General features: G+C 38.1%; 4 protein-coding genes across 20 annotated transcripts; 3 read left to right on the top strand and 1 right to left on the bottom strand.

Moving 5' to 3' along the window:
- Positions 1 to 2,736: 2,736 nt before the first annotated feature.
- Positions 2,737 to 3,674, top strand: LOC104720035 (uncharacterized). Its single transcript, XM_010434545.3, has 2 exons — positions 2,737 to 3,124; positions 3,352 to 3,674. Exons 1-2 carry the CDS (start codon positions 2,834 to 2,836, stop codon positions 3,478 to 3,480), a joined length of 420 nt encoding a protein of 139 aa, XP_010432847.1. The 5' UTR covers positions 2,737 to 2,833; the 3' UTR covers positions 3,481 to 3,674.
- A 196-nt stretch (positions 3,675 to 3,870) lies between these two features.
- LOC104720034 (uncharacterized) lies at positions 3,871 to 13,934 on the top strand. Of its 15 annotated transcripts, none has more exons than XM_087469033.1 (10): positions 3,871 to 4,124; positions 4,455 to 4,587; positions 4,955 to 5,624; positions 5,762 to 11,412; positions 11,503 to 12,286; positions 12,361 to 13,016; positions 13,092 to 13,227; positions 13,328 to 13,409; positions 13,506 to 13,624; positions 13,714 to 13,934. In XM_087469033.1, exons 2-9 carry the CDS (start codon positions 4,537 to 4,539, stop codon positions 13,606 to 13,608), a joined length of 8,133 nt encoding a protein of 2,710 aa, XP_087325159.1. In that variant the 5' UTR covers positions 3,871 to 4,124; positions 4,455 to 4,536; the 3' UTR covers positions 13,609 to 13,624; positions 13,714 to 13,934. The 15 variants fall into 15 exon arrangements, with proteins under 15 accessions (XP_087325159.1, XP_087325155.1, XP_087325161.1 ...); XM_087469035.1 differs by having other exon boundaries at positions 3,876 to 4,124; positions 4,955 to 5,620; positions 5,773 to 11,412; XM_087469041.1 differs by having other exon boundaries at positions 3,876 to 4,124; positions 4,955 to 5,620.
- A 193-nt stretch (positions 13,935 to 14,127) lies between these two features.
- On the top strand, positions 14,128 to 16,745 carry LOC104717037 (serine/arginine-rich splicing factor RSZ22). 3 transcript variants are annotated; one of them, XR_756174.3, is made up of 7 exons: positions 14,128 to 14,324; positions 14,549 to 14,650; positions 14,750 to 14,838; positions 14,958 to 15,186; positions 15,296 to 15,430; positions 15,613 to 15,755; positions 15,966 to 16,745. XR_756174.3 is itself a non-coding variant. In XM_010434543.3 (6 exons), the coding sequence occupies exons 2-6, from the start codon at positions 14,562 to 14,564 to the stop codon at positions 15,647 to 15,649; spliced, it is 579 nt and encodes a 192-aa protein (XP_010432845.2). In that variant the 5' UTR covers positions 14,128 to 14,324; positions 14,549 to 14,561; the 3' UTR covers positions 15,650 to 15,949. The 3 variants fall into 3 exon arrangements, 1 of the variants encoding a protein (XP_010432845.2); XR_756173.3 differs by having other exon boundaries at positions 15,613 to 15,859; XM_010434543.3 differs by lacking the exon at positions 15,966 to 16,745 and having other exon boundaries at positions 15,613 to 15,949.
- Positions 16,746 to 17,335: 590 nt separating this feature from the next.
- LOC104717036 (putative xyloglucan glycosyltransferase 5) lies at positions 17,336 to 20,915 on the bottom strand. Its single transcript, XM_010434542.3, has 5 exons — positions 19,379 to 20,915; positions 18,947 to 19,255; positions 18,555 to 18,845; positions 18,350 to 18,463; positions 17,336 to 18,253 (listed from the first exon to the last, which is right to left on the bottom strand). Exons 1-5 carry the CDS (start codon positions 20,096 to 20,098, stop codon positions 17,615 to 17,617), a joined length of 2,073 nt encoding a protein of 690 aa, XP_010432844.1. The 5' UTR covers positions 20,099 to 20,915; the 3' UTR covers positions 17,336 to 17,614.
- Positions 20,916 to 22,135: the final 1,220 nt, after the last annotated feature.

Genomic DNA, 22,135 nt, shown 5'->3' with positions numbered 1-22,135 from the left:
AAATGCGGATGAAGCTCTCATTAGCTCATAATAACAATCAACAATACAAGTTGCGGATACTGAAATAAGATCATAAACAAAGTAAATATAACATAAACCCTAAATCACATAATCAAATAATAACAAAACGGAGATAGACTAATTGACTACGAAGAACAACGACATAAGTTAAGCCCTAAATTTCCAAATGAATTTGAAACCTAAACCCTACATTTTTTGAATTAAAAAATTTAGGGTTTCGGTTTCAATTTGCTAAAGAATCAGAAATATACTAATTGACTACGAAGACAACAAAAGAAGATAAACCCTAAATTTCAGAAATAAATTGGAACCCAAACCCTAAAATTCAAAAATTTTAGGGTTTCAATACTAACGAATCGAAATCGTCAAATTGACAACAAAAAACAACTAAAAAACACAATAAATTGAAAACAAAGAAGAACGAAAGAACTAACCGTTTCAAAAATTCGAAGAATCTAGGTTGTAGCTCGCAAAATATGAGAAGAAGTATCCGTAGAAGTTATAACTCTCTAGAAGTAGAAGAAGATGAGTTGATGATGGAGAAAAAACCAAATTAGATCTGAGGACAAGGATGGACTGATGTTCTTCTCTCTCGCTTTCAAAATTGCATCATGACTGCGGCGTCGAAGAAAGAAAGAAAGAAATGAGAAAATTAGGGTTAATGCTCACCGGTTATATTTATATACTTATGCGGTTTTTTAATAACCCGATTGGTTCGATTACTGATCCGAATTAAACCAAAATCCGATTATCCCAATTAGTTATGCCGAATGGTTATCCAGTTGTTTTTCGATTTGTCTTGATAACCGAAATTTTCGGGTTGTCTGGTTCGGTTTGTCAGATTAGTACCAAACGCCCAGGATGAACGTATTGTATTGATTATGGGTTGTTATTTACAATACGATGGAATATAGATAGAAGCTTCGTATTAATAATTGAGTGTTTGTGCTTCATAATAAAGTGTACATATATTTTTTTTACTCAGCTTAATAAAGTGTATATATATATATATATATAACAATTTTGAAGTAATAACAATACAAATAAATTATGACTTCAATATTTTTGGTGACATAACAAATTTTGAAGTTACATAACAAATTTGGAAGTAATAAAGTTACATACATGCGTTATATTTAGTTTTTACGTGAAAACTAGTTTAGTAAATATAATTGTGATTTAAAGCTTTTGGTTTAAGATAATTTTGCCAATACGCCATAAGCATATAATATATCGAATTAGTAATTACTATCTTTGTAATTTATTTATCAAATCTTGTCAAATATCTAATTGACACTATACTAATTCTTTACATGCATTTTTAGATTATTTTATTCCTAATTGAAGTTAAGTGGAGTTTTTTTATATTTTCTTAATGAAGGAAAAGAAGAAAGAACCTGTCTTTAATTATTGAACCAATTGTCTTAGAGAAGGTTTGGGCCGAATGTTTTTTTATAACTTTCTGATCGATGAGAAGTCAACGCAAACATAATGGATTTTTATTCTACTAACATTGACTTGCTATGCACACACGGATTTAACACGCATTTGAGAAATAAATGGCTCTTTATCTTAATCTTTACGTTTTGATTTACAGTATTCTCATATCTGTTTACTAATCATGTTAATACTGTCGATATTTCAGAATTACTTATGCTGACAGTTTTTAGAAAATAACTAAAGATATTTGAATATTAAATGAAAAATAACTATAGATTTGTACGTAGTTCTATTAGTTTTGGTTTAGAACTTTTTTTTTTATCGCGCAAGTTTTATTTTATAATTATAAATGGCAGTTTAATATGGGTTGTCAGCTTCTATGGCATGCATGTTCTAGACTTGTAGATTATTGCAATGGTATGCATATTTTACTTATACAAAGCCGTAAGGAAGAATATGTAAAGGAAAAAAAGTAAAACGAGAGTGGAATCCAATGTGGACTTCAACTAGATATGTTAGGGTATCTATAGTTACTCTTGTTAAAAAAATAATAAAAAGATGAGAGAGAAAAATAAAGAAAAAATAATGTTTTTTGCTGGAGATTTTTGAGAATGCTTTAAGAAACGCTTCTCCATGTATGTGATTTACTTAATAACACACATTTTTTAAAATAAATAAAAAATAAAAATGTATAATAAAAATATATATATTTTTTTTTGTTTTCTGAGTAACATTGAATCGTTCTGGACTAAAAATGATCTTATATTATTGTTTGATTCTATTATTAACGTTGAACGTATATTTTGAATGTAACCTTGGGTGTCGAATTATTTTGCTTTAATGTATAAACAAGAACCAGCACTGCAGCACATGGTGGTCTTGGAAAACGAAATATATACTTTTTTAAAAAATATACAAGGGGTCAATCCAAAAATTCCAAACCGAAGCACATAGAGATAGCCAGATAGGTCATAAAATTGGTAAATTTTTAATGGAGTATCCAAATAAATTATTAGGCCACGAAAGAGAGTTTTAAAAATCTATATTGCTTGAGAGAAAACTTATTAAATAAATATTCGAATCAATTAGACAACTTGGCTAAGATTTGATTCTAGTGGAAAAAAATATAAAACATGCTCCATATGCTATCATATCTCCCATACAATAATAATAAAACGAGGACGAGTATATGTCGCTATCATGGAAGGTTCGATTAGTTTTGAGAAGTTTTAATGGGCCTAATACAAGTAAGCCCATTGGACAAGTTTTCAGATTATTCTAATCGGGTCGGTTTGATATACCGACCCGATATGATTATCCTTATCGTTTGCTTCCAAAATCAACAGAAACAAAAAGAGGGAGAAGAAAAATAATGGCGAGAGTGTTCGTCTCTATCCCTATGCAACCCACACAAACAATCTTCTCCGCGTCTTCTTCGTCCTCTCAGCCGCTATTCTCACCACCGGCAAACGATTTCTGCGGCGGTGGAGCCGGGGGATTAAGTCTTACCCGGAGAATCAGAGACTGTTCCGTTGTGACGCGAGCTGGGCCGAGTACGAGTAGCTACTTGCTCGCGTTCGCTATTCCTGCTACTCTTATCGCTGCCACCGTCTTCACTTCAATCAAAATCGCTGATAAGCTCGACGAAGATTTCCTCGAGGATGTAAGATCGATATTTCCCAATTCACCATATCTAATTTCAATTCGATTTGAGAGTTTTGAATTTGTTTAAGTTCTTGAATTTTATGTCACCCTTAGAATTTAAGAGAAATCACAATTGTGTTCTAATATAGGCAGGCCTTAAGTGTTGTTACTGAGCAGACTGTTAGAATAGTAGCTCATTCTGATATCTAGGCTGATACCATTACTGTGTCGTTTTGATTGCTGAAGATTGCGTTGAACCAAGCGATAAAAGGAGCAGAAAATGGGGAGAATGGTGAACGTGACATGTCACTGGACGATGTGATTCAAGAACCTGTGCTTCAACGAACACGTAACCGGCCTAAACGTGAAGTTTAACACACACATAATAAACATCTTGTTAAAGATTTCTTCAATGATCTTGTTGACTCTGTAATACATCTTGTGTTTTGTAGCCTTCTTATTAGTCCCATTTATAGTTTGTACTTACTAGTATTATTACAATATTGTTTGATCGTTTGTATAAAAATTGGTTAATTAAATATCAAATGCTGCTCATTGCCGATTTAAAAGTTTTGAGTAGATAGATTTTCTATGTCCTCCTCTGTCTGTTGTTTTGCTGAGTTTACTTCTGTAAAATTTGTAATTTTGAGTAATAGCCTCAAACTGGCCAACGAAACCCAAGTACCATCTGACCCGTTTTGAATTGGGCTTTTAAGGCCCAGTTTGAGCTGTAACTTTTGAGAAGAGTACTAGTGTTTGGGAATTTTTCCATGTTTCGCTTCAAATCGACGTCTGTGTGAGAGAGGTTGAATCGCGTCGTGGTGTTTTCATCTTAGGAGTTTCTTTTTTCCCTTTGCCAAACGACCGAGACACACCAGCTAAACGCCATTCGCGTTAGATCTAAGGAGAAAGCGACGTACATAATAGGTGTTTTCGAGCAATTTGTTCTATAGGAAGGAGATTAACGCTCAAAGTTGATTTCAGTCTCCCTTTGGAGTATTCTCTTCGACCGATCGGGGGTATGCTTTAGCTCAGTTTCGTGATTTTCTTAGCGTATTTATCGATTTTTTTTGTAGTTGTGGAATTTGATATTTAATTGCGGCTTTTGGATCATGGGTTTGGATTGTTCTTCCGTCTTATTTTATCAATGGGGTGTGTTAAACTATTGAATCTGGATATTGATATCTCTGCACAATTTGGGTCTGTTTCTGTTACTTTTTATGCGAATTGGGTTTTGATCTGTGTTGTTCATTATTCTAAAGCCAATATATTGTGTCGGTGCTCTGTGATATTATATAAGTTTTGTTATCTTAGCTCAGTTTTTGTTGTTTTTTTATATTCTGCGTCAGTCAGGAGGCAAGAACCATGATGAGCCAAAATTGGTGTTGATCCACGAATAGTCATTGTGGGAACAAGAACAGAGTGAATCAAATGGACAAGAAAAAGAATCGTAGCGATCCACTTGCTGCTGGGCGTCAGAAGGTTAGTTTCGTTGTCCTTAAAGCTACCTCTTTAGAAATTGTGTAGATATTTTTTATCATCACAAAATGTCAGTAAGAACTAAGAAGAGAGAAGTGTTCTACTGTTTCGTTTCCTTCTGCTGTGTTTATTGTCTAAGTTCATTGTTTAGGAGGAAAACTTGATAGCTTGGTTTCGAGATATCGTGTTCTTTCTTCTTGTCATTAATAAAAGAGGTTAAGTTATTTTGCAATATTTCACCCATTACTTTACCCAACTTGTCTCCACAGTCTATACTTGATTACTTGTCCTGCCTTGATTTATATAGACAGAGAAACATTTGGATGGGATGTGTTTTAATTACTTTTTTTTTTTGTTTATCTCGTTTCAGCTTCAACAGTTTCGTCAAAAGAAGGCTGACAAAGGAAATGATCAGAAAAAGGACTCCAAAGGTAGTACAAGCCAAGGAAAATCCTCCAAAAAATCTGGTAAATCTGAGAAGCATGAGCGTAAACCTGACACAAATGCTGTCAGTGATGAGGCAGAAGCTCCGTCCCATGTGGCTGCAGGAGGAGCTGCATCTCATGTGAATGTTGGTGAGGAGGTTGTCGATTCTCCACAAACTTCTGCAAATGCAAAAGCTCACGAAGATGTTTCAGTCCATGGTTCAGCATCAGAACCTGATACGACTCAGCCAGTAAATACCACGTCTGATGATGGATCTGAAGTGAGAAAAGAAGTAGTTAATTCTGAAAATGATATCAGTATATCATTATCCACTGAAGAAGAGAATATGAAGTCTATCAATAGTGGAAGGGATGGCACAGTAGATTCTCTGACATCTGACCCTGCTGATTCTGAGAAGGGAGTTATACATGACGATGCATCTATTAATGCTGACGAAATCTTTGCTGCTTCTGGAAACATAGCTGAAGGGAAAGGAGTTGAAGTTGAAAGTGGGTCTGGAAGTGTGGAAAAGCCACATCAGCCATCCTCTCTCCATGAATATATTCCTGATGTTTCCTTGATTCGTGCAAGGGGAGATCAGGTAACTGATGTAGGTTGTTCTCTCCTTCTCTTCATGCTTCTCTCTTCAATCAGTTTCTTTATTACCTTTTCTTTGATGGGTGTAAAGAGGTTAGGTTTATTGCAGTCGACCTTTTGATGTGTAATTCAATTCTCATTTATTTCTGGGTAGGGGAAATGCAGGAAGAAGATGGTTCACACATGGAGCAATCTTCTGACTTACTTGCAAAGGCAGGTGTGGATAAGATTGCAACTGAAGAAAGGCAAACAAGCGATCCAGCATCTGCTTCCCCTTCACACTTTTCAGAGGGATCCTCAGTTACACTTGATTCAGTTCAACTAGAAGGAATAAGTGGTAATATTAGAAGCCAACAGTTCAGGGAAGCTGCAGAGCTTAATGAAGAGAAACCAGAAACATCTATTCATTTTCCTGAGAACAGAGATCACGTACTTTCTGCTGAACCTGAGGAAGGCTCTGTTGCACATATGACTAGTCAGCTGCAATTGCCTAAGAGCGTCAGTCTATCTGAATCTTCGAGCCATGAGGAACCTCGTACTATCGACACATTGAATCTATCTGGTGACGTTTCCGTTGCTCATGTTCATGAAGGCCGCTCAGTTAGCTTCGTACAGCTTATGGATATTGTACGAGGACTTGGACAAGATGAATATCAAATTTTGTGCAATGCAAGAGAGGCTGCTTCCAGTAATGAGCCAGGAACAAGTTCCTTGGAGCGATTAAGAGAAGAACTATTTGTTTCGAGTACCATGGAAGATATACTCCATGTGCAACTCAGGGAACAGTCTCATCTACAAAACGAGTTTGATCATCAACATAACCAATCGGTAGCTGAAATATCACAGCTTCGTACATCATATAATGCGGTGACAGAGAGAAATGATTCTCTTGTAGAGGAACTATCAGAGTGCCAGTCTAAACTATATGCTGCCACAAGGTCAAATGAGAAGCTTGAAAATCAGCTTCTTGCTACAGAAGCACAAGTGGAGGATTTCACTACTAAGATGAATGAATTGCAGCTTAGCCTAGAAAAGTCCGTGTTGGATCTATCTGAGACGAAAGAAAAGTTCATCAATCTTCAGGTGGAGAATGATACGTTGGTTGCAGCCATTTCTTCCGTGAATGATGAGAAAAAGGAACTTCTTGAAGAAAAAGAATCCAAGAACTATGAGATTGAGCATCTTTCATCTGAGTTAAACAATTGCAAGAACGTGGCGGCCATACTAAAGGCAGAAGTTGAGCAATTGGAAAATACTATTGGTCCACTGAAAGATGAGAAGATGAATCTTATGGATGATAAATATAGTTTATTGGGTGAGGCAGAGAAGTTACAGGAAGAATTGGCAAATTGTAAGACGTTGGTCACCCTGCAAGAGGTGGAAAATTCAAACATAAAGGAGACGCTTTCTTTACTGACAGGCCAGCAGACTAAGTTTGATGAGAACAACCTACGTCTCAGAGAAGAAAATGAGAAAGCACATCTAGAACTGAGTGCACATCTGATCTCGGAGACTTATTTATTGTCCGAGTATTCCAATCTAAAAGAAGGATATTCTTTGTTGAATAATAAACTCTTGAAGTTTCAAGGGGAAAAGGAACATTTGGTTGAGGAAAATGATAAACTTACGCATGAACTTCTTACTCTTCAAGAGCGTACGTCAACTGTACAAGAAGAGCGGACTCATCTAGAAGTTGAGTTAAAAGAAGCAATAGCGCGCCTCGATAAATTGGCTGAAGAAAACACATCTCTTACTAGCAGCATTATGGTCGAAAAAGCTAGAATGGTAGACATTGGTAACGAGGATGCATCAGGATTAATCAATCAGGAAATTTCTGAGAAACTTGAGAAAAGTTCAGAAGTCGGGGTTAGTAAACAGACCGCATCATTCCTTGAAAATGCGCTATATACAAATTTGGAAGAGGTGATGGAAGATACGTCTGAGTTTTCTGCCTTGAAGAAGAATCTGGAGAAGGCGGAGAAAATGGTTCAGAACCTTGAAGAGGCAATTAAGCAGATCCTTGCTGATTCTTCGGTGAGTAAATCTAGCGATAAGGGTGCCACACCAGCAGTATCAAAACTAATTCAAGCTTTTGAGTCAAAGCAGAATCCAGAAGAACAGGAATCCGAAAAATCACAGTTAACTGATGATCTGTCAGAAGGAGATCAATTTGTATCTGTGAATGTGCAGATTAGAAGTTTGAGAGGCTTGCTTGCTCAGTTACTCTTGAATGCTAAGGAGGCTGGTATACAATTCAACCAGTTAAGTGATGACAGGACATCGACAAATCAAAGACTCGAGGAGTTAAATGTTGAGTTCGCATCTCAGCAGGATCACATTAATGTTCTGGAGGCAGATAGTATTGAGAGTAAAATTTCATTTGAAGCTCTGAAGCATTATTCATATGAGCTGCAACATAGAAACCATGAACTTGAACTTCTTTGTGAATCATTAAAGCTAAGAAATGGTAGTATCGGTGTAGAAAACACGGAGCTCAATAAGAAGCTGAGTTCTTGCTTACTGAGAATTGATGAGCTTGAAATTCAGCTGGAAAACTTACAGCAGACTTTAAGTAGCTTTTTGTCCTCAATGGAAGAACAGTTAGTGGCCTTGCAGGATGAATCTGAGAGGGCAATGATGCTAGAACATGAATTGACATCATTGATATCTGAAGTTGGTGAAGCAGTTGTGAGGCTTGATGATTGTCTACTCAGATCTGGCACTTCTGAAGCTTCTGTTGGCTTAGATATGAGCAAGCGCATATCTGGCTCTATTGATATGGCTGTAAAGTTGATTGACGACCTGGAGGCAAAACTTGAAGCTGCTTATGCGAAGCATGAGTCCACCTCAAACCAATATGAGGAATTGAAGCAGAGTTTCAATATTCTGTCTGAGAAGAATGAATTTGCAGCTTCTTCAATGCAGAAGATCTATGCTGATTTGACGAAATTGATTACTGAATCATGTGGGTCAGAGGAGATAGCCAATCTTGAAGTTGAAAACGTAGCTGTCTCTGATCCTTTTAAGGATGGTAGTTTTGAGAATCTGTTGGAGGCTGTCCGAAATAGTCTTTCTGAGAGGCTTGAACTTCGGTCTGTGATTGATAAGCTACAGTCGGACTTGTCGAGTAAATCAAACGATATGGAGGAACTGACGCAGCAAAGCCTTCATTCCAGTTCACTTCGAGAGTTAGTTGAGAAGGTTGAGGGTGTTCTGGAACTTGAAAGTGGAATTAGTTTTGAATCTCCTAGTTCACATGTGGAGTTTCTTGTTTCCCAACTAGTTCAGAAGTTTATAGAGACTGAGGAATTGGCTCATCTCCTCAGAGAACAGTTAGAGGCTAAGGAGAATGAGTTGATGGAGATCCAGGAGAGTTTACTGCACCATAAAACGGAAATAGGTGGTCTCAGGGAAAAGTTAACCCACGCAGAGGAGGCGCTTGTGGCTGTACAATCTGAGTTACAAGATAAATCTAATGAATTTGAACAATCAGAGCAGAGGTTATTATCGACTAGAGAGAAGCTTAGCATAGCTGTTGCTAAAGGAAAAGGCTTGATTGTTCAGCGTGACAATGTCAAGCAGTCATTGGCCGAAACCTCTGCTAAACTACAGAAGTGCTCAGAGGAATTGAATTTGAAGGACTCAAGGGTTCTGGAAGTTGAAGCAAAACTTAAGACCTATACGGAGGCAGGTGAACGCGTGGAAGCATTAGAATCTGAGCTTTCATACATCCGAAACTCAGCTACTGCACTCCGGGAATCTTTTCTTCTCAAAGACTCTCTGCTTCACAGAATTGAAGAAATTTTGGAAGATTTGGATCTCCCAGAGCATTTTCATGCTCGAGATATATTGGAAAAGGTGGAGTGGTTAGCAAGATCAGCTAACGGCAACTCTTTGCGTCCCTCTGATTGGGATCAGAAGAGTTCTGATGGAGGTGCGGGATTTGCTCTCTCGGAGCCCTGGCGGGAGGATGTACAATCTGGCACAAGTTCTGAGGATGACTTAAGGATCAAGTTTGAGGAGCTCAAAGGAAAGTTTTATGGATTGGCTGAACAGAATGAAATGCTCGAGCAGTCCTTGATGGAAAGGAATACCTTGGTACAGAAATGGGAAAAACTCCTCGAGAATATTGATATGCCTCCACAGCTACAGTCCATGGAAGTGGAAAACAAGATTGAATGGCTTGCAACTACAATATCAGAGGCTACAGATGAGAGGGATACTCTCCAACAAAAGATTGATAACCTTGAAGTTTATTGTCAATCACTAAGTGCTGATTTGGACGTATCACAAAAGCAAGTTTGTGATGTCGAGGCAAATCTTCAGTCGTGTGTTAATGAGAGGGTGAATCTTTCTGAAAGACTGGAAAGTTTGAATGGTGATCATGAGAGTCTTACTGGGAGGGCCAGTCACCTTGAAGTTGAGAATGAGAAACTGCAGAATCAAGTGAATGATTTGCATGGAAAATTAGTTGAGAAACTTGGGAATGAAGAACATCTTCAGACTATTGAAGGAGAGCTATTGAATTTGAGGTACGTGATTAATGATGTTATACAGGAAGATGGCTTGCAGAATTTGGCTTTGGCAAGTAATTCTGAGAGTTTGGATGGACTGCTGAGAAAGCTGGTAGACTATTATAAGAACATGTTAAAAGCTGAAAGAGATGACAAAGTCTGTGAAACTCGTCCATCAAATGCTTATGTTAGAAGTGGAGAGTCATTGGGTTCAGATGAAGCAACTTCTCATGGGCACCATCCTGAATTGATAGTTGAAGCAACAAGTAGAGACATAACAGTAGTAGAGACACCTGATGTAGCTTCCTTAACAAAAGATCTGGATGAAGCACTGCATGTTCAAAAGCTGACAAGGGAAGAAAGAGATTCATACATGGCAAAACAACAATCCTTGGTTGCTGAAAATGAGGCACTTGATAAGAAAATATTAGAATTGCAGGAGTTTCTTAAAGAAGAAGAGCAGAGATCAGCCTCTGCAAGAGAGAAATTAAATGTAGCTGTTAGGAAAGGGAAAGCGTTGGTCCAACTAAGGGATAGTCTGAAGCAAACTATTGAAGAGATGAACGCTGAGCTTGGTCGCCTGAAATCAGAGATTATGAACCGAGATGAAATGCTCTTAGAGAATGGAAATAAAGTTAGGGAGTTGGAATCTTACACTGTAAGGGTAGAAGCCCTAGAATCTGAGTGCCAATTGTTGAAAAGTCATTTGGAAGAAACAGAAAATTTACTGCAAGAAAGAAGTGGTACATTGAGCATGACGTTGAATGTGTTGAATAGCATTGATATTGGTGATGAAGGTGACAGAAATGATCCAGTTCTGAAGCTTCAACGTATCTCCCAACTGTTTCAAAATATGAGTACAGCCATGTCTTCTGCTGAGCAGGAGTCGAGAAAATCCAGAAGAGCAGCTGAGTTGCTACTTGCCGAGTTGAACGAGGTTCAGGAGAGAAACGATAGTCTGCAAGAGGAGCTATCAAAATTTACATATGAAATCCAGCAACTCTCCAGGCAGAAGGATGATGCAGAGGCTGCAAAATCACATTTTGAAAATTTATCAGCAATCAACAGTGAAGAAAAGAAGAAGCTTTATGGTCAACTGTTGTCCTTCGGAACTAGTGTGAACTCTCTAAAGAAAATACTCGCAGGTACCAGCAGTTGCCTAGCTGATATTTTCACTATGGATATGGAGTTTCTGCATCATCTGAAGGCAAATATGGAATCATGTGTGAAGCAAACTGGTACTAATTTGTCTGGCTGGCCGCAGCTCGGTTCTGGGAATTTCGTAGAAAAGGTATTTTAGATCCTTTCAACAGCTTATCATGGTGTACGTTCTAAATTTTTCTGCCACTGACTGTTCCTAAATTTTCCCCTCTCTGCCTAGGAAATCTTTTCACGCTTGAGTGCTGCTTGGTCTAACAACAACTTGCATGAGATTTCAAGTGGTGGAAACATTACCGAAATTTGTGGTTCTCTCTCACAAAACCTTGATCAGTTTGTGGATGATGTTAGCCATCTCGAAGAGAATGTAAGCAAGCACTTGGCATCATGGCACGACCAGATTAATATTGTATGCAACAGTCTGGACACCGTATTTAAGTCTATCGGAACAGGAACGGAGTCAGAAATTGCTGCTCTGGGTGAAAGAGTTGCCTTGCTTCATAAAGCATGTTCTAGTGTGTTGGTGGAAATTGAAAACCGTAAAGCCGAACTTGTTGGAAATGACAATTTCAATATGGGTCTCCATCAAGTAGATGAGCATTCGTCCATGGAATCTGTCAGGTCCATGGTAAATAGGCTATCGTCAGCTGTTAAGGAACTTGTTGTAGTAAATGCTGAGGCTGTGGAGAAAAATGAAAAGGAGATGAAGGTAATCATCACCAATTTGCAAAGGGAGTTACATGAAAAGGACATCCAAAATGATAGGATGTGCAATGAACTTGTGGGTCAAGTTAAGGAAGCCCAGGCTGGTGCCAAAATTTTTGCAGAAGATCTTCAATCTGCCAGTGCCCGGATGCGTGATATGCAAGACCAGCTGGGGATTTTGGTTCAGGAACGGGATTCTATGAAGGAGAGAGTTAAAGAGCTGCAAGCAGGGCAGGCATCACACTCAGAATTACAGGAGAAGGTCACATCGCTTAGTGATGTGCTAACTGCAAAAGACCAAGGTCAGTATTTCAATTTGAAACTTTTGCTTTTTCACTGTCACACAGATCATCTAATACGTAACTGTTTGCTGCAGAAATTGAGGCATTAATGCAAGCGCTTGACGAGGAAGAGTCTCAGATGGAGGATCTAAAACACAGGGTTACAGAATTAGAACAGGAAGTGCAACAGAAGAACCTAGATTTGCAGAAAGCTGAAGCTTCTCGTGGGAAGATTTCCAAGAAGCTATCAATTACTGTGGATAAATTCGATGAGCTCCATCATCTCTCTGAAAATCTTCTCGTTGAAATCGAGAAACTTCAACAGCAAGTGCAAGATCGAGATACCGAGGTTTCTTTCTTAAGACAAGAAGTCACTAGGTGCACCAATGAAGCTCTTGCTGCTTCTCAGATGGACATTAAGAGAGATTCAGAAGATATCCAAACTTTACTTTCTTGGTTTGACACGATAGCTTTGCTACTTGGTCTAGAAGATTCACCTTCCACTGATACTCACAGTCACATAAACCACTACATGGAGACACTTGAGAAAAGGATTGCATCTATACTATCTGAGGTAGACGAATTACGGTTGGTTGGACAAAGCAAGGACGCATTGCTGGAAGCTGAGAGGAGTAGAGTGGCTGAGCTGAGACAGAAAGAAGCAACTCTGGAAAAATTCTTACATGAGAAAGAATCCCAACCAAACATGTCAACAAGCTCGACGTCAGAGATTGTTGAAGTGGAACCTCTGGTAAGCTTTGATCCTGTTGGGGATAGATACACCATTCCAGATGCCTATAAAATTTTAATTTCGGGGTTTTCGCAGATAAACAAATGGACGAAAACAACAGTCCCATCTCAAGTCCGGAGTTTGCGTAAAGGGAACAACGACCAAGTGGCCATTAGTATAGATGCAGATCAAGCTGATCAAAGTGGTAGCTTAGAAGAAGATGATGATAAAGGTAACTAAACTTGTCCCTAAATATATAGTACTTTAGTTAATCGCTACACATTCTCTTAGTAACATCACCATTTGCATTTTTTTTTTGGCTGCGTTTTTAGCTCATGGTTTCAGATCAATGTCTACGTCGAGAATCATTCCTAGATTCACAAGACCCCTCACAAACATGGTCGATGGTTTATGGTCAGCCTCTTTCCATTCATCGATCTCATTCAATTTAAAAGTTCCTAATTATGATCTAACAAAAAGGGATTCTGTTTTTTCTGGTTTCTTTGTCAGGGTCTCTTGTGATCGGACGCTCATGAGACAACCTGCGTTACGGTTAGGGATCATGATTTACTGGGCGATATTGCATGCTCTATTGGCTGCTTTCGTCGTCTAACCAAACTTCTAATTTCGTAAGCTCATTACTGACCTTTTTCCCAAGTCACAAAACAGTAGCTTCCTTTTCTAAGCTCTAATACGTGTTTTTATTATATCTTTGCAGCTGGGTTGTCGGTATACTCAAAATGGTGTGTTGTCTTCACTATATGTTTTTGTTTATTGTCCTTCATTCATTGATTAGCTTTGTTATTAACCAAGCAAATTGTGGTTTCACCATTTTTATTGATCCGAATCACAAGCTGCTTGGCTTTACAAACGAATAAGAAAATCGTAGTTAGCTGTTGGAAAAGATTATATGGAGTAGAAGTGCTATTTCTATTTTCATCTACATTCTTTTTAAATATACAAGGCAATGCATCACATTTACCAAAATAAAAATACATATAAGAGAGTATCACGCCGTCAGAAAAAAATATAAGATTGCTCCAGTTCGAAAATGTAAACTAAAAAGGACAGTTTTATATATGAAAAGGCCGGTGTGAAGCCCAATAACAGTATAAAAGTAGAGGCCCAAAACATAAAATTCGGGCTTTACTGTGTTTATGTTAAAGTTGACGCGCTTACAAACCCCTAAAGAAGGAAGTATCTCCTTCAATTCCAGATTCAGAAACCCTAGTTTCCTCCCACTTCAAGCAAACACACACAATTCTTTTTCCTCTCGTCGTCTCATAGAGTCAAGAGCTGCTCGGAATCTTTCGGTTCTTCTCTCGCGAGGTAGGTGGTCTCGCCTAGTTTCTTTCTCTCTTCTCGCTCTTAATTTTATTCTTTGCTTCGTTTTTGTTTATCCGATCTGTTGAACTTGAACGGGTCCCTTCGTGGATCTAGAGACTTTGTATGTTTCTTGATCGAGAGATCTCTTTGTGTGGAGAAAATTTATAGTTTCGATAGTGAAGAAGCTCAAATCCTTTGAACATGAACAGTTTTTGTGCCATTGACAGGTTATATAAGAAGATGTCACGTGTGTACGTTGGAAACTTGGACCCGCGAGTTACTGAGCGTGAACTCGAGGATGAGTTCCGTGTATATGGAGTTATCAGGAGGTAATAAGCGATCAGTTAGTACTACTACAATTTTGAATCTTTTTTGATGTGAAGTATCTGTTTTGCACTTGTCTTAATGTTTCATTATTGTGTGTGCAGTGTTTGGGTTGCTCGTAGACCACCTGGTTACGCTTTTCTTGATTTCGAGGATCCTAGGGATGCCCGTGATGCCATCCGTGGTGTAGATGGTAATGCATTCATTCACATTCTTTCAATTTTCGTTTTGTTTCTCTAGGAAGTTGAAATTTTCTGTTTAGAGATCGGATATTAAGTGTGGTTATGACATTTGTATTGTGATAATGGATAGGCAAAAATGGCTGGAGGGTTGAACAGTCTCACAACCGAGGTGAACGTGGAGGTGGTGGCCGTGGGGGTGACCGTGGTGGTCGCGGTGGTTCTGATTTGAAGTGCTATGAGTGTGGTGAGCCTGGTCACTTTGCTCGTGAATGCCGTAACCGTGGTGGCACTGGGAGGCGTCGCAGCAGGAGCCGTAGTCGCAGTCCAAGATACAGAACGAGCCCAAGCTATGGACGGAGGTCAGTTGTGCTTCTAGTTTTATTACCTTATTTGCAAGTGCAATCAAAGCGATCTAGCTTCTTCTGTGAACAGATTAGTTTAACTAACTTGTTTGTTTTCTGGTTTCAGGAGTTACAGCCCTCGTGCAAGATCTCCCCCTCCTCCAAGGCGCCGCAGTCCTTCCCCACCTCCTCCTCGTGGTCGCAGCTACAGTAGATCACCACCTCCATACAGAGCGCGTGAGGAAGTGCCATATGCTAATGGGTAAACTTCTTTTCCCAATTCTCTATATCATAATCAGTGTTTTATCAGTCAATTGATATGCCATTGAGTTGATGTTTGACATTGATATTGAATTATGGTTGTTTTTCTTAAATGAGGGATTTTGACCTTTTTACTAATTTAGTCAATGTGTCGTATTCAACCTACTGTTCTTGTATCTACAGAAATGGACTGAAAGATAGACGCAGAAGCAGGAGCTGAGTTGTTTTGCTGGATAACGAGTTTGTGGGATGATCGAGAAGTACTACTTGCATTGGAAGAGAAGATGAGAGAGCCTATGAGATATTAATATCATCTATGAATTTCAGTAAGAATTTAATATAAGTTTTAGGTGGTTGGATTGGATAAAAGCTTGCTACTTTTTCATTTGGATATGGAGTGTACGTAGTCGTGTATCTAATCTACCCGTAGGTAAAAAAGAATGATTTCGTACCTTGTTTCTTAAAGACGTAATGTTTTTGTTTGGGAAATTCTGCTAAATGCTTATGTGTTTCTTGTCTTTTTCCACTTTGTCGAGGTTTCTTCTGGTCTACTACTACTACTACTACTGCTTCATTGCTTATCTGCTTGCTTCTCTACTCTTCTGCTATGAAGCATCTTCATTTAGTTGCTCAGCCTGCTATGAAGCATCTTCATTGCTTATCTGTTTGCTTCTCTACTCTTCTGCTATGACGCATCTTCATTTAGTTGCTCAACCTGCTACGAAGCATCTTCATTGCTTATCTGTTTGCTTCTCTACTCTTCTTCTATGAAATCTTCATTTAGTTGCAAGGCTTGCTATGAAGCATCATCAATTACTTGTTTCTATACTCTTCTAAAATGAAGCATCGTCATTTAGTTGCATGGCCTGCTATGGGAAAAGCTGAACCACGATTGTGGATCCCTACATGGCTTGGTTCATCTTCATCGACTCTAATGTTGCAGATTTTGTTCAACTGATATTCCCTTCGCATGGCTTAACATTTCATGAATTTGTGCTACCACACTTGGCAGGTATTTTAATAGTCTTAGAAGCACCTTTTGAGCTACATCATCTTCATCTTCGACTCTAGTGCTTGCCATCTTTTAGTACCACTTTAGAAACAGCTCTTTTTGATTGTTTTGTACTAGGTTTAGCATAATTGTAGCTATTTGATGATGTTTAACAAGCGCATTTGTGTCCTTTGCTAGAATTTGTCCATATCTTGGTTTATAGACAAATTGACAAGTTTTCTGTTGATATTGTGATATTGTCCAATTAAGGACCCACCCATATTGACAAGTCAAGAATGGACAAGTTGCTTGTTTTTGTGTTAAATAATTTCCCTGAATTGTGAAACTGTTCGCCTAATATAAAGTGAAGCAAATGTAATTACCTTGGCTGAAGATTGAATATAAAATGTTATCTGCTTTTTATTGAAGTTATTATGGATGTGTTTCCGCAACTACAAACTCCCAGTTATGTTATAAAAAGACGAATAATTAATTACAAGGCAGGCACGAAGACATGGTTTTTGCATGACCACAATAAAAAGCCTAGAAAAGCAAGAGAGACAAGATCATGATCCTAGTTCGGTCCCAGAATCATCAACAAACCCACTCTATAAATTTTAAAGCTGGTTGGTCCCATTCTCTTCACTTACACATCATTGAATTGATTGTTATATATGACGTGATGCCCTTTATGCTTCTTCTCATTCCACTTCCTCTGCCGACACTTTTTTCTGCTCCACGTTTCTACACTTTTCACCGACACTAAGATGACAATTTCCTAAGTTCAGAGAAAACAATAAATGTTACTCTCTTTCTCGTTTCAGTTTAGTCAGAAAACTTGTTCATGTTACAGGCTCTTTCCACAAAGGCTGGACTTTTTAGTTACGTATATTCTCTGCAGTTGATATGACATGGTTCAAGAAAATAGCTGTTTAAACTGCCAACAACATGTTCCAACTTTACAGATATTGTATACATGTATGAATCTCTGGCTCACACGCTATCCCTAACAATGGAGGAATCAAAGAAACATAACAGACAAACAAACAAAACGGAAAATCAATTAATGCCTACCACTATGGTTCCAACAAATCTCATTACAGAGGATACCATTGAACATAAGAGGACGTGGGGAATCAAACTCACTGATTACTGGCCCGGTTTACATAATCTATGGAGCTTCTTTAGTTTCCCTCAGCTCATCTGCTCGCCTATGAGGTCAAGACCTACTAGAAGAAATGTGACACCTTGGAATAATAGGAAGTAGAAATGCACTCCTTGAGCTGCCAAGAGACTCCTTAGCGCTGCAGTTAGCAAAAGAAAGGCCAATGCGAGCTCTTTGTGGTAAATCTTGTTTGTTTTCTTGACAGGTTTCTTTGCTTGTTTCTGTTCTTCGAGTTGGCTAAGCTCCAACAGCTCACTGTCCGAAACTCCCCTAAGCAGTTGGCTTTTCTTGTTTGGTGCCTCTTTCTCGGTGATAGATAAAAGATCTGACTCTGATGATCTTCCAGCTTTTTTTGTGACAATCCACTCGTAAGAGCTACCCAATTGGAATAATCCGGATACCATCGCGTTGAACTTGGTGACAGACATTGTATTCTCAAACAAAAGGTAAGGGACAATGAAAGGGAACGATTTTGGTGATGGAAGAAGGTTGAGGAAAGACATGAAAACCGGTATGTAGCAAATGACCCAAACAGGGAGCTCAGCTTCTGGAACAAACATCGTCAGGGGAAGGATTATGCAGAACAATGTGAAGGAGTAGAAAGGAAGTATAAGTTTCCTAAGAAGGAAGAAGAGAAGTATCAGATTCGCTTTCTTCCATATTGCAATCTACAAGAAGAACAAAATGAGAAACGGAAGGAGTCATTAGAATGATGATAAACAGATAAAGTTGAACCTTGCGGAAGAAAAAAAGCTTTACACTACCTTAGAGGTCAAGATTGAACCAAGACACAAGCGGAAAAGCTGCATAGGTCCCGAATGCCAACGGTGTTGCTGCTTCTTATATGCTTCATAGGACTCAGGAACTTCACAAAGGACCTATAGATTTTTTCAGTCAAGTTCAATGAAATGGTTACATATATAAGCATTCTTTAGAAAAGATTGATAAATACTTAAACAGTCTTATTACCTTGACATCATTAAGATAGATGAACTTCCATCCATGCAGATGTGCACGGACTGCTATGTCCATATCTTCTACAGTGGTCCTTTCAAGCCAACCACCAGATTCCTCAAGGGCTTTGATTCTCCAAACTCCAGCTGTTCCATTGAAACCAAAAAAGTTCAAGAACACGCCGTTCACTTGCTGCTCCACCTCAAAGTGAAAACACAGATTGATGTTCTGAAGCCGGGTCAACAAGTTCTCGTCTTTGTTCACAAATGTCCATCTAGCTTGAACTAGACCTAACTCTGGGTTATCCTGAAGATTTAACACATTTTTAACAAGTTAGACCTCTCTCTCTCTCTCTCTCTCTGTCCCTTTGTCAATAACAGAAACATGAAACCGATGTTAATACCAACCTTAAAATGTGGAACTGTTAGTTTAAGGAAATCCGGAGTAGGCTGGAAATCAGCATCAAATATTGCGACATACTCGTAAGCTTCCACATAATCACAGCTCATAGCAGATTTGAGGTTACCAGCTTTATATCCGGTTCTAACCAAGCGATGCCTGTAGATTATGTTGACTCCCTTTTGGCTCCATTTGGCAACCTCAGCTTTAATCAACTGTTGAATGCTTTCATCATTCGAATCATCAAGAACCTGAACCAGTATTCGATCTTTTGGCCAGTCAAGTTGACACACAGCAGATATAGATTGTTCATACACCTGAACATGAAGAAGGTAAACATCATTACATTGAGAGAGTGAATAGATACCATAAAGGCTATACATTAGGAGAAAGGTCAATACTTTTTAAAAGATATACCAAAGTTGAATGAGCATACATACCTCTCTCTCATTGCACATTGGAATCTGAACAAGAACCATAGGATACTCAAATCCAGATCCCTCAGCATCCTCATTACGGAACGGTTGCTCATCAAACCTCGGCTTAATTTTCTTGTACTTGATCCAAAAACAACCCAAGCAAAGTACCAAACGATCCACAGATTGTATAAGGAACAGGACAATACAAAACTTGGAGAGAGCTTTAATCGGAGGAGCAATATAATCAGCTCTTAGGCTTAACCAACCAACATACACAAGATGAAGCAGGCTCTGGATCTCAAGTGTGCTAGTGGGGATGTGAAGATTAGGGCTTTGAAAGTAATGCCATCCTCTGAAGTAAGCAACAATCTCAAACCCGAGAATCACTACGGAAACAGCTAAGAAGAGCTTAATGGCCGTGAAAAGCCATCGGTCTCTGCCTAATTTCTCAGAGCCCATTGGCTGAGTGAAACTAAGCCGTTTCTTGATAGCACCAAGGAGAGACCAGAAGACAGTGGCGAGCCAAGTGAGACATCCAACAGCTCTATGAGCTTTGAGAAGCAAAACCCAAGTCACTTGCTTAGCGTTCTTGCCTCTGCTCTTCTCCACTGGTCTAAAAGCTGAATCTGGCCCGTCGATTTCAACTACTGAGTAATTAGGATTCTCCATCTTCACTACAACTGGTGTTCCTTTCCTCGTGTCCTTCGCCCACCAATCTGAAAAATCCAACCTTGGAGCCATCTTTGTCTCTAAAAATCTCTTTGACAAGTAGAGAAATCCAAAAGGAGAAAGAGCAGAAAGAAGTAGGAAGTTCTAAATGTGGTAAAGATCCCAAAGTAAGCACCCAAATCTCAGAGTGGAAGATTTAAGCAAAACCCATTTTGAGGAAAACAAAAAAAGGGAGCAACTTTGAGTGAGAAGTTAAGATCTTATTCAAGAAAGGAGTGAGCTTTCTACTAAATAATGGAAGACCCAGATCCCAGAAATCTGAAATCTAGAGACCCATTTTTGTGAATTTTTTATAAACCAGACATAGAAGGCATCCACAGCTCAAGGCTCATTTATAGTGGACCTTTTTTTAGAGAATGACAGAGAGAAGGATGGGTTGGTGAGAGAGTGGAGTGAGTCAGAGAGAGAGAGAGAGAGAGAGAGAAGCAAAGCAGAGGAGAGAGAGAGAGAGGAAGAAGAAAGGTATCTGTTGTGAGAAGTTTTGTAATAAGAAGATGTCTCTCTTACACTTTCATGTGTGTGTTACTCTTTCAGCTACTTCTTTGATGGCTTCAGCATGCAAATTCATCCCCTTTTTATCACTCTTTGTAAGCTTTTTTCACCGGCACTTGTCATGTCATCATCCTATAGAAATTATTTAAATTTGAAAACAATCATTCAAGAAAAATTCAAGATGGACCATATGGGGTTGTTTGGCAATTTGAGGTGAAGACAAATTCAAATTTGTGAGCGCAACTCATAATTATATTGGAACAAGTGAGATACCACCAAATCGGTTCCAAGTGAATCACTCAAAATGCTCTCACCGCTTCTCCTACGTGCTCCCCATGTCATTTTCCATGTCTATCGTTATTATATTTTATACATATAGTAAAGTTCCATGTTTAGTAGTAGACTAGTAGTCCATTCAACTTATTTATCTTGTAATAAGTATGTCATCAACTTTAGAAATTTTGACAATCATATAATAAAGAAAAAATACATATGGTTTGAGTAATCAGGATAACTTTTAAATATTTGGTAACATGATACTAATTTGAACTTATGAGTCAAACCCTTACGGTTGAAACAAAAGGATGCAACTCAATATTTTGAATTTCATAATCAAGTAGGATATATAGTAAGGAGGGAAACAATTAGTTGATGATCTGTCTTTTTTTTTGTTTTTCTCATTGGAATGATCAATTGACAAAGTACACTAACAATCAAAATACATGTTTCAGTGTTGACTAATAGTTGCAAGAAACTTCTAAACAGTGCCGCTAATTATGGTCATTTTGTAAAATAATAATTTAAGTGGTGTGTCTTTGACAAAAAAGAAGTATAAGATCCATTAGAAGGATTATTACAATTTCCGGTATAAAATTTTCTAAAAGTTTCAGCCAACTATTAGGTTACGCGAGGGTTACTTGTCGGTGGGCGATATTAACACATGTAGAACTCTAGAAGATAAGGATATGCTTTGGCAATTTTTAAGGTTTATTTTTTACTATACAATAATACCTAACGTTTTACGAAAGTATCATATAAAAAAACTAAGAAAAAGAAAAGGGAAAAGAATTACTATAATTATGGATAATTAATTTGTGGGCTAATTACACTTTTGTAATACCTTTTAATTTGTTTTCCTTGTGGCATCTAGGAATCCTCTTTCACAAGCCAATCGGTGCTCAGAAATTAAATATTCAATACGATTTTAATAATTTAGGCAATTATAATTATAATGTTAATGATAATTCAAAAATACCCAATTTTCTTTTCAATAAACTGCAGAATCATCATCACATTGTTGTATAGAGTCGTCCGATATATCAAAACCTCATACACAATTCTGCGCTACATATAACAATTCTAATGTATATAATAATTCACAAATTATTGGAAATTATATATTGTGTTTAAAACGAATCCAGGGTATAATCATGTATATATCAAGATGATCGATTGTGTCTTGGTGAATGATTGATGATTATTAGTTATCAGTATCACTTTTGAATTATGATATTGTTGAACTATGCTATCATATTATTTTACATACAGTGCTTTACA

Source organism: Camelina sativa, chromosome 10 (assembly GCF_030686135.1).
Source record: "Camelina sativa cultivar CO46 ecotype springtype chromosome 10, ASM3068613v1".
NCBI lineage: Eukaryota > Viridiplantae > Streptophyta > Magnoliopsida > Brassicales > Brassicaceae > Camelina > Camelina sativa.
Note: the sequence above shows the minus strand (reverse complement) of the source record. Positions and strands in the feature narration are given on the sequence as shown.